Source organism: Diplotaxodon limnothrissa, linkage group LG8 (assembly GCF_057381915.1).
Source record: "Diplotaxodon limnothrissa isolate DT_005_m linkage group LG8, D_limnothrissa_male_GT1.1, whole genome shotgun sequence".
Taxonomy (NCBI): domain Eukaryota; kingdom Metazoa; phylum Chordata; class Actinopteri; order Cichliformes; family Cichlidae; genus Diplotaxodon; species Diplotaxodon limnothrissa.
In genome coordinates, this window is record NC_140603.1 from 16,069,867 (window position 1) to 16,084,131 (window position 14,265).

General features: G+C 41.9%; 1 protein-coding gene across 1 annotated transcript in view; it reads right to left on the reverse strand.

Moving 5' to 3' along the window:
* Window positions 1-1,966: 1,966 nt before the first annotated feature.
* LOC146626607 (integrin alpha-M-like) overlaps window positions 1,967-14,265 on the reverse strand; it is a 32,147-nt gene continuing 19,848 nt past the window's right edge. The window contains exons 16-30 of the mRNA XM_085360679.1: window positions 13,470-13,612; window positions 13,210-13,361; window positions 12,963-13,088; window positions 9,713-9,786; window positions 3,995-4,136; window positions 3,817-3,915; window positions 3,644-3,723; window positions 3,473-3,559; window positions 3,317-3,386; window positions 3,127-3,222; window positions 2,937-3,017; window positions 2,703-2,813; window positions 2,441-2,554; window positions 2,251-2,361; window positions 1,967-2,065 (exon numbers count right to left, since the gene is read on the reverse strand). Coding sequence (XP_085216805.1) covers window positions 1,967-2,065; window positions 2,251-2,361; window positions 2,441-2,554; window positions 2,703-2,813; window positions 2,937-3,017; window positions 3,127-3,222; window positions 3,317-3,386; window positions 3,473-3,559; window positions 3,644-3,723; window positions 3,817-3,915; window positions 3,995-4,136; window positions 9,713-9,786; window positions 12,963-13,088; window positions 13,210-13,361; window positions 13,470-13,612 — 1,585 coding nt within the window. The remainder of the gene's footprint in view (window positions 2,066-2,250; window positions 2,362-2,440; window positions 2,555-2,702; window positions 2,814-2,936; window positions 3,018-3,126; window positions 3,223-3,316; window positions 3,387-3,472; window positions 3,560-3,643; window positions 3,724-3,816; window positions 3,916-3,994; window positions 4,137-9,712; window positions 9,787-12,962; window positions 13,089-13,209; window positions 13,362-13,469; window positions 13,613-14,265) is intronic.

A 14,265-nucleotide genomic window follows, 5' to 3' on the forward strand; every position in this document is an offset into this window, starting at 1 on the left:
TGTTGAACTCCAGGCCTTAGGGGCCGGTGTCCTGCATGTTTTTGATGTGTCCTTGGTCCAACACAGCTGATTTAAATGGCTAAATTACCTCTTCAACATGTCTTAAAGTTCTCCACAACCCTGGTAATGAACTAATCATTTGATTCAGGTGTGTTGAAACAGGGTGATATCTAAAACCTGCAGGACACCGGCCCTCGAGGCCTGGAGTTCGACACCCCTGGCTTAAAGAATCAAATGTGGTAGCATGGACACTGCTGCACACCATATTCATTCCTTAAAATATCAGGCAGGTCTTTCATATATTCTTAATACAAAAAAGTATGGAAATTTGTGTTTTATCCTCCTAAGACCCAAACTCTTCCACAGCATGCATTTTTAATTTCTCTTTGATATTTGGGCTGATTGGGACCTGATGAAAGTAAAAACAAAGAATTGACAGATTTTTTTTTTTTACCTAATCTTTGTTTCTAAGAAAAATGAGAGCCATATATGAGGATATTCATATAAAATTTCGATAGAACAGTAGCAGTATAATGTCCTCGTAAGTGCATATCAGTGTTAGGATGCCTGGGTCGTTGACCCAGGGTTTTGAGTTTATTATATTATTTATCATTTCTAGTCTTTGGTTTCTTTGTTAGAGTTCTTTTTTATGGTTTATGTCTGTGTGTAATCCTTAGCTGCTGTCTCCCCTGTCTGCTATATCCCCGTGTCCAGTCAGTGTCTGTGTCTGCCCTGGTCCCACGTCTCTGTTCCCTCTGTTGTAGTGCCTGCCTGTGAGTCTGCGTCTGTAAGTTCAGTCTGTGTTATGTTTCCTGTTTTATTTTGAAGGTCCATGTCTTATGTTAATGTATCTGGTTTTGCTTCCCCTGTTTCGTTAGGCCTGATTTGCCCCAGCTGTGTTTCCCTCCTGTTACTCCTATTCCCTGATTGCTCCCTCTATGTATTTAAGCCCTGTGTTTCAGTTTGTCGGTGTTGTGATCTACCCTTATTTTGCTGTGTGTTCTGTCTGTGTAAAGTTTACCTTGGAGTCTCAAGGTAGGCTACTACATCCTTTCCGCTCCCAAATGTTGAAAGTACCCACTCTGTAGAGGCGAGGATTGTCTTCTTGAGGCTAGAGTTTGGTCCAGTCTTTGGAGATATGGGACTGCCACTGGTTGCAGAATCTCATCTTGATATTTCTCTGCACTGAAATGGCTTCCAGTGATGACAAGCACTGCTTCTTCCAGTGAGGGAGATGCTTCACCACGCTATCACACTGCCTCCACCAGCAATCAGCACAGAGTTCTCATAGCGTTGTCAAAATCTTTTCCATACTTTGATCCTAAGATCCAACTGGTGTAGGCAGAATTTGGACTCATTGCTGAAAACTACGTCCCTCCACGTTTTGATTCTAGTGCACATGTTGCAGATACCAGTGCAAACAGGGCTGATAGTTAAGTGCAGGCATGGTAGGCTTCCTGGTAGCCCCATGAGACTAGCTGTGTGCAATCCCTTCCAGATTGTCTGTGTCGGGAGCCATTGACCATGCTGTCCTGCAAACCTTGAGTGCAGAGGTGTAGATGACTGTCTACAGTTCCTAAGTGCTGGCAAGGCGAGAAAACTGTCTTCTTGTGATGTTTTCTTCTTTGCAGCCAGTCTCTGACATCCCCCATTATACGGAACTTGGCCTTAGAATTGGAGATGGTACTGGGGCTCACTCAAAATATTGATGTAGCTTAGTTATGCGGAAAACTAGTTTGAGGTTGCCCTAAAGCACTAAAGCTCTATCCAGATCACTCAAATGTGGCCTGCTTGGAGCAGACACCAGCAGACCGTTCCAGCTATAAAAATGCTTTCCCACACTATAAGATTTTTTTTAACAAGAACTGTTACAACAAAGGGATAATCAACCAAACACAAATTTCCTTACTTGTTTAATTTTTGTTTTAAATTTACAGTAAATGTACAACAACAAATATGAGCTTTGTTATTCTGTTTGGGATTCATTTCCATCAGTTCCCGGTTCCAGATCGGTCTCTGCATTTTCATTCATCATCTGTGAATATTTACTCTTGAAAAACCCAGCCTAGGAGTGCAAGGGGAAAAAATGAAAGTGCAGAGATCATTCATTAGACTTACATTCAAAATTAAAGCAAATAACTACATGAGTAAATATAAACTCTTGAACTTTGTTTAAAAAATTAGACATACTCTCTAAAAACCTTTCACAGCTGTGTGATGAGTTGAAAAAGTGTAAGAAGAGTCTTTCACCTTATACAGGCCAGCAGTGAGTAAAGCCAGAAAAGCCAACCCTCCCAGGGATCCTCCTATAATCTCTTTGGTGAAATTTGTCTGAGGATACACTTCTACCTCGACTATAATCTGAGAGATAAGGTAACAGAATGTGGATGATATTCAAGCTCTTGTGTAACTCAAACGAGAGAAAGTAATGCTAAATCACCTTGCGAACAGGAGGATTGTTGTTAGACACTGTTGAAAAGTAGATGTACTGGCTTTGGTCATAATCCACAGTGGCTGTACTGGTCAAGAGGAATTTGGCAGATTGAAGTCCAATCTTAGAAAAAATGAAACGAGTTAAGCCTAAATTAGGTATTATTTGATTTAACTGTAAAATGGTTATATCTGAAGATTTAATGAAGGTACTCATACATACTCAGGAAAAGTATTAATGAAACAATTTTAAAAAACTATTCTTTAATTACCTGCTCTATCCATCCTGAACTGAGATTGCCAGAGATTTCGTATGTCCTACTCTGCCGTCTTCCCATGAAGGTGTTGCACTTGAACACTCTGCACATGGCTACAGAGCAGTCCTGTGGGTGATTTAAAGAAGACTGAATGAAACAAATCTTGTATTCAGTACAATGTTGTGTTTTGAATCTGTACCATGGTTCAGTTTTAACAGGTAGGTAGCAAAAGTACAGACGGATACTTACCACCACTTTATCCTTTTGTATCTGTGGAACAAAATCTTTGACACTTGGTTCTTCATCATTTTCTGTCTGACAGTCTACAATCTGAAATACATTTAAAATAATGTCAGGGTGATTGGTCCTGTTTTTACCTCATTCACCCATCACACAGCTAAATCTGACCCATTTTTAGATCTTCTGACACATATATTACCTGTAGGCTGCTCAATACCCAAATCTCTTTTTCACCAAGCTTCACTGGAACCTTGATCACCACAGTGAAATTAAACGCTCTGATATCATTTGTTACCTAAAACATGGGGAGTAAAGAAAAAGCAGTCAAACACTATTATGGTTAAGTCTAATTCACACAGTCATATTTATTATATTTTATTACATTTTACCTTGATTGATTGTTGGACTGGTATCTGCAAATTATCCATCCCAAAAGTGAAATTGCTGTAACTGAAGGAGCTAAACAGATACATGTTAAACATTAAATACATACTGTGTAAAACAAAATGTGTAATTCATCTTATAACGAACAGAACAACACATACTTTTCAAATGTCATGAAAATGCTGTATTTCACATCAATCCATTTATTTTTGTAGATTTCACTGGTTGTAGCGTTCTCCTGATTTCCACTGAAAGACAGAAGTGAAATGATTTGTACTGTGTCTGTGGGGTTATTGCTTAAATGAGAAGGACCTCTACTAAATGAACAGTACCTGGTGGCATTAGCAGTAATAAAGATCTTCCTCTCTAGTTGAGTGTTTGTTTCGATACCATATGAGACAATGAAGAAAGCCTTGATTGAATTGAAGAAGAGAGATCAGAGTGATTGCTCATTTTGTTAAACTGTGTAGAAGTTAACAGACAAAATCATACCACAATAACAAACCTTAGTTCTGCTCTTGAAAATTGGCTTGTCAATAGTACAGTCTGTCCTTCCACGGGATAAACCATCTTCACTGTCCAAGGAATTGCACTCAATTCTTCCCTTTATTAGAAAAGAAAATGACTGCTGGATGCACTGGGAGAGCAGCAAATCAATGATGAACTTGATCCTGACACATTACCTGCTGAATGGTGAACTTCCTGTAAGAGAGTCCAGCTGGATACGTGAGAATAACACGGCTGTTGTAGGAGTTTTCCCCTCTGTTCTCCACTGAGACTGTGACATTCAAAAGCTCATCGATGCCCACTTTAACCTCTAAGGATCTGACAGAGGACAAGAATAAAGCAAGACTGCACTGTGATGCTGAAGTTGTAGGAGGCTAAATATAGTATAGCTTTGTGTTGAATACTAACATATTAATATTCAAATCCAAATCCAATTTATTTATATAGCACATTTAAAAACAAAAGGTTTGTCCAAAGTGCTGTACAAAAACACAGTGTAAAACACAAGATAAAACCACTGACACTTACATAAAACATAATAAAACACAAACTATCAATGTCAACACAACGCATACAAATATCAACTCACGCCAGTCTGAACGCTATCGAAAAAAGATGTGTTTTCAAAAGCGCTTTAAAAACAGGAAACAAAAATGCCTGTCTAATATTTAAAAGCAGCGTATTCCAAAGTTTTGGTGCCATAATTGAAAAGGCTCGCTTTCCTCTGCATTTGAGCCTTGATTTTGGGACAACCAACAGCAGCTGGTCAGCTGATCTGAGGGTCCGTGAAAGAATATATGGCTGAAGTAACTCGGAAAGGTATGGGGGAGCAAGACCATTAAGGCATTTATAAACCAGTGTTAGGACTTTGAAATTAATTCTGTGATGAACAGGAAGCCAGTGAAGAGAAGACAGGATAGGTGTTACATGATCATGCCTGTGGGTACCAGTTAAGAGGTGGGCAGCAGCATTTTGAACGAGCTGAAGACAAGCAAGAGACCCTTGGCTGACTCCAACATAAAGTGCATTGCAATAGTCAAGCTGTGTTGAAATAAAGGCATGTATTACCTTCTCCGTGTCACGTCTTGACAAAACTGGCTTCAGCTTTGCTATTTGCCTCAGCTGGAAAAAGCTTTTTTGCAACACTGAATTAATATGTTTGTTCTATTTAAAATCTGAGTCCATAATGACTCCCAAGTTTGTCACATGCTGCTTGATATAAGACCCTAGCCAACCATAATTTACAAGCGGGTTGCATGAAATATTATTAGGTCTAAATACAATCACCTCCGTTTTACTCTCATTGAAACTCAAAAAGTTCAGAGCCATCCAAGCTTTGACATCTTCAAGGCAGTTTAAAAGGATTTGGATGGAGCCTGGGCGATTTGGTGCTAAAGGCAAATAAATTTGGCAGTCGTCTGCGTAACAGTGAAAGGATATTTCATGTTTTCTATAAATAGACCCGAAAGGGAGCAGGTATAATGAAAAAAGAAGAGGGCCAAGGATTGAGCCCTGGGGCACCCCACACGAAAGGGGGGCTGAGGTGGACTCAAAATTTTCAACTTTAACACTTTTCAACTTTTAGTGGGGCCATAATGTTTAGGGTTTCAGTACAGGTTTCTTGGAACTGCAATAGCAGCTCATCCAGACTAAGTCCTAAACTAATTTCAGGGTCAATAAAAGCATTTTTTTCTATAAAAGTTGAGGAGAAGAGCGCAGCAGTGGAAGAATTAAAGATTCGGCAGCGCCTGGGTGGAGCGCGAGCTTTAAACTCATGCACAAGAGAAATGTCAAATAAAACAGGTTTGTGATCAGAAAACACAGAAATGAAGCTAGACTCACCAATTTTCATCCATGTCTCAGTCACAAAAAGGAGATTCAAACCATTTGAAGAAAATAAATCGTTTATGACAAACGTTTTACTTGCTATGGACCGGGCATTTATTAAAGCCATCCTCGTTGGAACTGGAGTCTGGGAAGAAGTTTTCTGTGAAGCCCAAGTTAATGACCGCAAATTCACAAAGTTTATTCCACGACGCCCAAGACGTAAAAAACATTGGTGAGCAGGCTCACATGCACCCGAGCTTACGACAGGAACCAGACAAGGGGCAACATGCTCCAGGAGACGCCTTGAGATGTGATGGAACAGACTATAATCCACTGGAGCAGCCGCTACAGAAAAAGTAAGGCAGGCTTTAAGCTTCACTAGCCGACCGGCACGTTTACGATGCGTCGGAGCAGGAGGAAGTGCTCCACGTAGCAGGTAAGCAGGAACATCAGCCAGGGATGGTGGATACCCTGTTGTTTGTCCTTGCTGATTAGTCAGAAAACATTGAAGATCAAAAAGTTTTTGGCGTTCATATACCAGTTGCGAGTTGATTTGGGTGGCACAAATTGTACAAAACAAAATTGACAGAGACAGACGGCAAGCCACACACACCGGCGCCATCATGCATCAATATTGGCAGTCAGGAAGCTCCCTATATTATTTTAATTTGCTGTCATTTGCTGGTGATCATAAAACACAAAAAATAACTGATGATGCATTATGAAAAAAGGTATTACCGTTAGGGCTGGGTATCGTCACTGATTACTAGAATCGATTCGATTCCGATTCACAAGGTCCCGAATCGATTTGATCCATGATTCGATTCAATTAAATTTGAATATGGGAAATTTTGCCTCAGACAGTCAGAAATATTATAATTCAGATCAGAACATTTACATATTTTTGTATCTATAATAAGAAAGCTGACACTCGCAAGACTTTATCAAAGGTGTGAGCATCACAGCAGATGCCTTTGTGTCAAAGTAGCTGAAGATAAAACACAGAAAAACATGAAGGTGATTTTCCTGGCCTGGGATTTTATACAAATATTCTGCAGTACATCAAAAACGAAAGAAAACCATTAATCAACATATGAACATTACCTCTGAAGTTAAAGCGGTTTTATTAGAGACACTGCTGAGCGTTTTCCATTTTGCATAATTGTAAAAGTTTAAATTTGTTCAGTAGCCTGTTGAACGGCAGAAATTAGGTTTTCTTTTCGGAAGTAACTAAAAGGAACAAAAACAGTGGCCGACAGCGCTGTAAACAACGGTAGACTTGTGCGTAACAAGCAAGCGAATAATGCAGAAAACAGAGATTTAGATGGGAAACTGTTCTTGGAGTACAGAGAGAGGGGGGGGGAGTGAGAGAGCTGTGCATGAAGTGTGATTTTATCGTGGTGGAAGCAAAACAGCAAAAGTAAGAGTGAATTCATGACGATGTTTATGTGAAGTGTAGTTTGGATCTTCTTTCTCTGCTGGTTCAGTCAATATTGTTTGGTGAGTGATTAAACCTGCATCTTCAGAATCAGCGCAAAAAGGGCGTAAACAAAAAAGCGCGGACCCGCCGACGGATCAGAATCGGTGAGCTGTCGGCTTTCAGCCCCAACCCTGCCCATGCCGTTTTGTGAGAAAAGCGACATCTCGCTGCTTTTGATCTGTCGGCGGGTCCGCGCTTTGTGTTTACGTCTTTGTGCAGAATCCATGTACCTGCTCTCATTTACTGTTTAGCTGTTTGGTGGTTGTCGAAATTTTGTGAGGTTTAACCTGAGATTCTGGCGTTTTGGGCAAAATAAATTTATATTAAAAAATCGATTCAGGATTTTAATGAATCGATATCACATTATCAAAGCCAGAATCGATTTTAAATCAATAAATCGATTATCAAAACCCCTAATTACCATCCATTGATTTTCGGACTCTTATCCAGGTGTGGATCATGGAGGCCTCTGTCTAGGCAGAAATGCCCTGAGTTCTTTCTCGCAGCCAGCTCCTTTAGCTCATCCAGTGGGACATCAAAGCATTCCCAGGTCAAATAAGCGCTCTCTAGTAATCTCTAGTAATCAGAATGGATGTCTCTAGGTGTCTTAGTCAGATGCTGACCCACCTCAACTGGTTCATTTCAGTAGAGAGGAGTAGCAGCTCTACTCTGATATCCTCTCAAATGACTCTGCAGAAGTCATTCTCTTTTGGAGAAAGCTAATTTCTGCCGTATTCTTTTGGGCAATTCCCAGACCTCACAGCCATAGGTGATGGGTGGGAAATAGATTTTTTTGCTACAACAGACCAGTACAGCATCCACATCACTGCAGTTGCCATGTCAATCCGCCTGTCAATATCCCTCTCCACTCTCCTATTACTTGCCCCTAACACAAAGTGAGCACACCCCCACTGTTTCAGCTGAGGCCTATGGTCTCAGACTTCTGATGTTGATTCTCATTTCATCTACTTCACACTCAACTGCAAACCACCATAGTGTACACTGGAGGTCATCACCTGATGAGGTCATAAAAGTTGTGAACAGAATTGGTAGCAAACGACAGTCCTAGAAGAGCTCAATGCTCACCAGGAAACGGTCTGGCATACTACTCTTATGGTTGTGCAGGGACTGAATGGCCTGTAACAGTAGCAGCCAAACCAAACCCCCATAAGATTCCCCAAGGGATACGCATCAATGCCTTCTCTAATAGTTCTCCAAAGCATATGTAGACAGGTTGGACCCATTGGTCCCATTACACTTTCACACAACCTCACTTGGGTCAAGAGCTGGTCCGGTGTTCCATGATTATGAGAACAACTGCATTTTTTTTCCTGGATCCACAGTTCAACTAATAGATGAGCTCTACTTTCCACCTTCGTGGAGGAGGGATGAAGAGTGTGGTCCCTTGGAGCATACCCTTCAGCATTAGTTGGTTAGTCCCCAGGAGAGGCATCTTGAACCACCCCATACAGGGACTTCAAGAAAGCTGGGTACACTGACAGTCAGATGTGTTTTCAAACCCAATGGCGTAGGAAAGCAACCCTCTAATCTAGCTGGGAAAACCAAACCACGGTCATACAAGTATACCCAGCCTTGCTCGTTGCCTTTCACTGATTTCTTGTTTCTTTAATAACTGTCAATAAACCAACATCTCAATGATTTGAGCTATGTTTCTGTCTGTCATGGTTTGTGGGAGCATTGTGCTGGATGTTTCTGGATGGCTCTTCGGTTACACCCTTGGGCGGGGCCACCAGCATCGCACTTGAATTCCATCCACAGGCAATCACAGGAGGACTACATCAACCAGTACAGCCTGCTGCTCCGTTCAGCCACTCTCAGTGGTCCTACCTGCCTGCCCTGCACGCTGGATAACAGTCTCTGTAACTTCATCCCTCTAGATTCTCTCACAAACGTTTTCCCCCTTCGAGCTCCGTGGTCTGGCTCGGACAGTAAGCACGCAGCATCATTATCCTGCTTTGCTGTCTCTCCTCTGCTTCCCTGCAGCTAAGTAATTGTTTCCTCTTCTGTTTCAGGTTTCCCACGGTCCCAATCACAGCTTCTCTCCCCACTCACCTCCATATTTGCTCCTGTTTCCTCAGGCCTGAGTTTAACTTTCACTTTCAGAGTTTGCTATTGTTTTCTCACAAAAGAAATAAAATGTATATAGTTCGCTGCTAAATTTGTGCTGAGTCTGCTTCTGGGTCCAGTATTCATGACAGTGTCTAAGGTTTAGTGAACCTCAATGCCTTCTTGGGGATTGGTATAATTTTGAAATAAATATTCCCTGCCATTGTTGGGTTTGTTTCTTTAATCTTAATATGTCGTGGTAATCTCTCAATCACATACTACCACCATTGTGTGTGTGTGTGTGTGTGTGTGTGTGTGTTATCATTGTTGTCTCTTTTATTAGGATAAAATGATGGAGACTAAATACCAAACTGTCCCAAAATATCTATGTGCTTCAAAATTGAAGTTTTAAGTGTCTTTCGAGTGTACAATTTATGAAATACATGTTACATGTTATGAAACCTAGCAAGTGACTAAAAACACAAGCAAAGCTAAACAAAGTTTTGTAATTCTGCCTCACCTGGTGAAGTTGAAATCCACTTTCAGGTTATCAACACATTTGTTGTCAGTTCCACAGTTGATCTCAAACCCTAACTGTGGAAGAGAGTGTGATGTCAAAAACATTTATATTACACATTATTCACAGAATAAATGTAAACATTTTACAGATGAATCCAGCAAACAATTTGTGTGTTCTACCCAATTGAAGATGGAGAACCAGCTTCAACAAAACAACGTTGGTGAAGTCTGGAGAGGCCTCAGAACCATCTCGGGCCACAAACAGCAGAACTCTCTGCCTGGGAGGGATGTGAGATGGGCAAATGAACTGAATCATTTCTTCAACAGATTTGATTCAGCCATGAGGCAGTCTGCAACATCGGCTGCAGACTCACCCACCCCCACTGCTGCTGTTCCACCTCAGACACTTCACACCTCCTCTATTCACCCTGCTCACTCCCCCCCACCCCCAACAACAGCATCCAATACACACTCAACACAAGGCTCCAGCCTGTCTCTCTCAACCACCCAGGTTAGGAGGGAACTGAGGAGGATTAATGGCAAGAAGGCAGCGGGTCCAGATGGCATCAGCTCGAGGGTCGTCAGGTCCTGCGCGGACCAACTGTGTGGGGTGATGGAGCACCTCTTCAACCTGAGCCTGAGGTTGGGAAGAGTCCCACAGCTCTGGAAAACCTCCTGTGTTGTACCAGTGCCAAAGACTTCACGCCCCAAGGACCTCAACAGCTACAGGCCGGTGGCTCTGACATCCCACCTGATGAAGACCCTGGAGCGGTTGGTCCTGGCTCAGCTTCGGCGCCTAACAAGCTCATCACTGGACCCACTTCAGTTTGCCTACCAGCCTGGCATTGGAGCGGATGATGCCGTCATTCACCTCCTACATCGTTCCCTCGCTCACCTGGAGACCGCTGGAAGCACTGTGAGAATCATGTTCTTTGATTTCTCCAGTGCCTTCAACACTATTCTTCCCTCGGTTCTGAAGGACAAGCTGGAGAACTCTGGAGTGGACCATCACCTCACTACCTGGATTTTGGACTACCTCACCGACCGACCACAGTATGTGAGGACTCAGGGCTGTGTGTCGGACAGGGTCGTCTGCAGTACGGGGGCCCCACAGGGAACGGTTCTGGCTCCGTTCCTCTTCACCATCTACACTGCAGACTTCTCCCACAATTCCACCCAGTGCTTCCTGCAGAAGTTCTCTGATGACTCTGCAATAGTCGGCCTCATCACTGATGGGGACGACAAGGAGTACAGAGGACTGACTCAAGACTTTGTGGACTGGTGCCAGCTGAACTACCTCCAGATCAACGCCAGTAAAACCAAGGAGCTGGTGGTAGACTTCCGCAGGCACAAGCATTCTCCACTGCAACCACTGAACATCCAGGGTATGGACATTGAGGCTGTGGACAGCTACAGGTACCTTGGTGTTCATCTGAACAACAGACTGGACTGGACTCATAACTCAGACGCCCTCTACAGGAAAGGGCAGAGCAGGCTGTACCTCCTGCGGAGACTCAGGTCGTTTGGGGTGGAGGGCCCACTCCTGAAGACCTTCTATGACTCTGTGGTGGCTTCTGCTATCTTTTATGGTGTGGTCTGCTGGGGCGGCAGCATCTCTGCTGGGGACAGGAAGAGACTGAACAGGGTGATCCGAAGGGCCAGCTCTGTTCTAGGATGCCCTCTGGACCCAGTGGAGGTGGTGAGTGACAGGAGAATGGCGGCTAAGCTGTCATCCCTGTTGGACAACGTCTCCCACCCCATGCAGCAGACTGTGACAGCACTGAGCAGCTCCTTCAGTGGGAGACTGCGGCACCCACGGTGTGGGACGGAGAGATTTCGCAGGTCTTTCCTCCCCACTGCTGTCAGACTCCACAACAAAGACTTTAACTGAACAAACACACACATCCACACATGTGCAATAACACTAAGTGCAATAATCTTTTCTGGCATCGTTGTATTTTTACTCAGTTGTATATAGCATTCGTATTCTATTTTTATCTTATTGTATATTTTTATTCTATTTTATTCTACTGTATATAGTATATTATTTTATTCTATTCTGTACAGCTGTGTACTGTATTTATTCTTATTGTATTCTAATTTTTGCGTCATAACTTTTGCACTGTCCACTTCCTGCTGTGACAAAACAAATTTCCCACGTGTGGGACTAATAAAGGTTATCTTATCTTATCTTATCTTATCTTAATGCCGGGTGTAAGATAAAGTAAAAAGTAGCCTTATATTTTTCAGTAATGCAGTAATGTAATGTGTTACGGTACTGAATTCAGTAATTAAACTTCAATTACAATTATATTGTTACTAGTGTTGCAAAGTTTTCTTTAGTTATTTGCTGGTTGGTTGGACAGAAAATATCAAAGAAAATTGGTTTTCTTCCTGCGCACTTGTGCTAAAATTAGCTCATTTCACTTTGTGTGCGGGAGGAGGGAAATAGTTGAGTGATCTACAGTAGAAAGAGAGGAGAGGAGACTGCAATGGTAAAATGCAAACTGCATCCAGGACAGAAACAGCAGCTGTTTGCACAGCTAACACTAATTGGATTATTGGAAGCATCTTCGCAGACAGCATGCTAGCAAAAAAAACTAGCCAACAGAGGAACGTTAAAGCTGAGCATAGCCCAATCAGGTAAGAAAGGAAGTGATTAGCAGTCAAGCTTGAAGCCTCCATTTCTATCCATTAATGTTTATAAAGGAGAATCAATGTTGCAACCATTTCAAAATCTCTTGTGTTTATATGTAAACACTAAAGGAAAGATCATATGTGTTTTCTCATTGGGATAGGGATTGCATTGGCGTGTCAGACTGTAGCCTAAGATTTATATTATTTACTTATAATTATGAGACAATGCATTTTGGGTCATTTCATGGAGTAACAAGAAAATAATGTAATGATCAGTGTAATAAACTACTTTAGTAATTTTGTAGCATATTGGATTACTAACGATTAATTTCTAATATGCAACTTTTTTTGAGTAATGACCCCAAATATGTAGCTGTGCCTGATGTTGGTACTGGGAATAAAGTTCCTAATAATATTCTGGAAAGCAGCTTGCATTTATTGCAGTGGGATTCCACTGCAGGGATGTTGATGCATGTACTTCCAGTACTTCAATTGAATCTCTCCAGAAGGTATTCTTCAAGTGTATGCCAATAAAAAACACAATTGAGGAAAATAATTTTATAAAGACTGCCCTCAGATATCTGGTTAATAAAGTACCTATAAAGATTACTTACAGGATGAATGGTTGCTGTTTGAGCCTGCTGGGCAAGGCTTGGTCTGAGATTTGTGTTTGAGGGCAAACCATCAAACTTGAATTTGAGCTCATTGGAAAGTGAATTGAGAGCATCTTCTGGACAGGCCTGCAAGAAGAGATGAGTGCTGAGTTTAGATTCAGTGTTGGATGACTCTTAAAAACAAAATGGAAATCAAAATATATTGTTACACCAAGGTGAACTTTCTGATGTTGTTATTTGGTTTTACCTCAACAAGGAACTTCACAGTTGAGCATTTTTTTCTTATTAAGTCCACAGTAAGTGATCCTGACTGCTCTCGTTTCCCACCAACATATGCCCGGTTGCTTGGAGGTTTGCGAGTGGCATCCAGTGTTAAAGTGTAATTAATCCTTGCTTGAGCTGGAATAAATCAGTGTTTGATTTCAATGCTGCAATTTACATACGTTTAGAAAACATTAAATTGCTGGGCAGTGGCTTTGTAGTTCAGAAAAACCAAGAATGATGAACCTGTGTTAACTGTAGACACTCTGCTCATGGTAAAGCAAATTTCAGCTGTGTTCTGCAGTGGTTTTGAGCAGTCTAGATTCTGAGTAGGGATTTGGATTGGGCTGAATGACACCCCAGCTTCAACCATTACTATGGGTCTTGATCTAGAAAGTAGGAAAACACATGTGAACAAGATTTGACTTTTTGTTCTGACCTGAATTAGTAACAAGACTTCAATCTAATCTTTCCTTTGCCCTAACATTTCATATGAACAACTACAGCTCAAACATTTTGAGACATTTAACACCTAATAGTCCTGAAATCTTTTAAATGATAATAATGAATTGGATTTATATAGCGCTTTTCAAGGCACCCAAAGCACTTTACAATGCCACTATTCATTCACACACTGGTGGAGGCAAGCTACAGTTGTAGCCACAGCTGCCCTGGGGCAGACGGACAGAAGCGAGGCTGCCATATCGCGCCATCGGCCCCTCTGGCCAACACCAGTAGGTGGTACGGTAAAGTGTCTTGCCCAAGGACACAACGGCCAGGACAGAGATCCCAGGGATCGAACCGGCGACCTTCCGGTTACAGATACGCTTCCCAACCCCCTGAGCCACAGTCATTCCATAAATGATGATTTATGGAATAATGAATTATAAATCAGGAATGCTTTTTAATGGAATATCTATGTAGATGTACATCAACATAGACCTATTTCCCATCACCATCACTCTTGTGTGCCAGTGGTGTAACTTCACAGTATTAATGGGTGGAGTAAATGATACCTATTTGATAATGTCAGCAGTGCTGA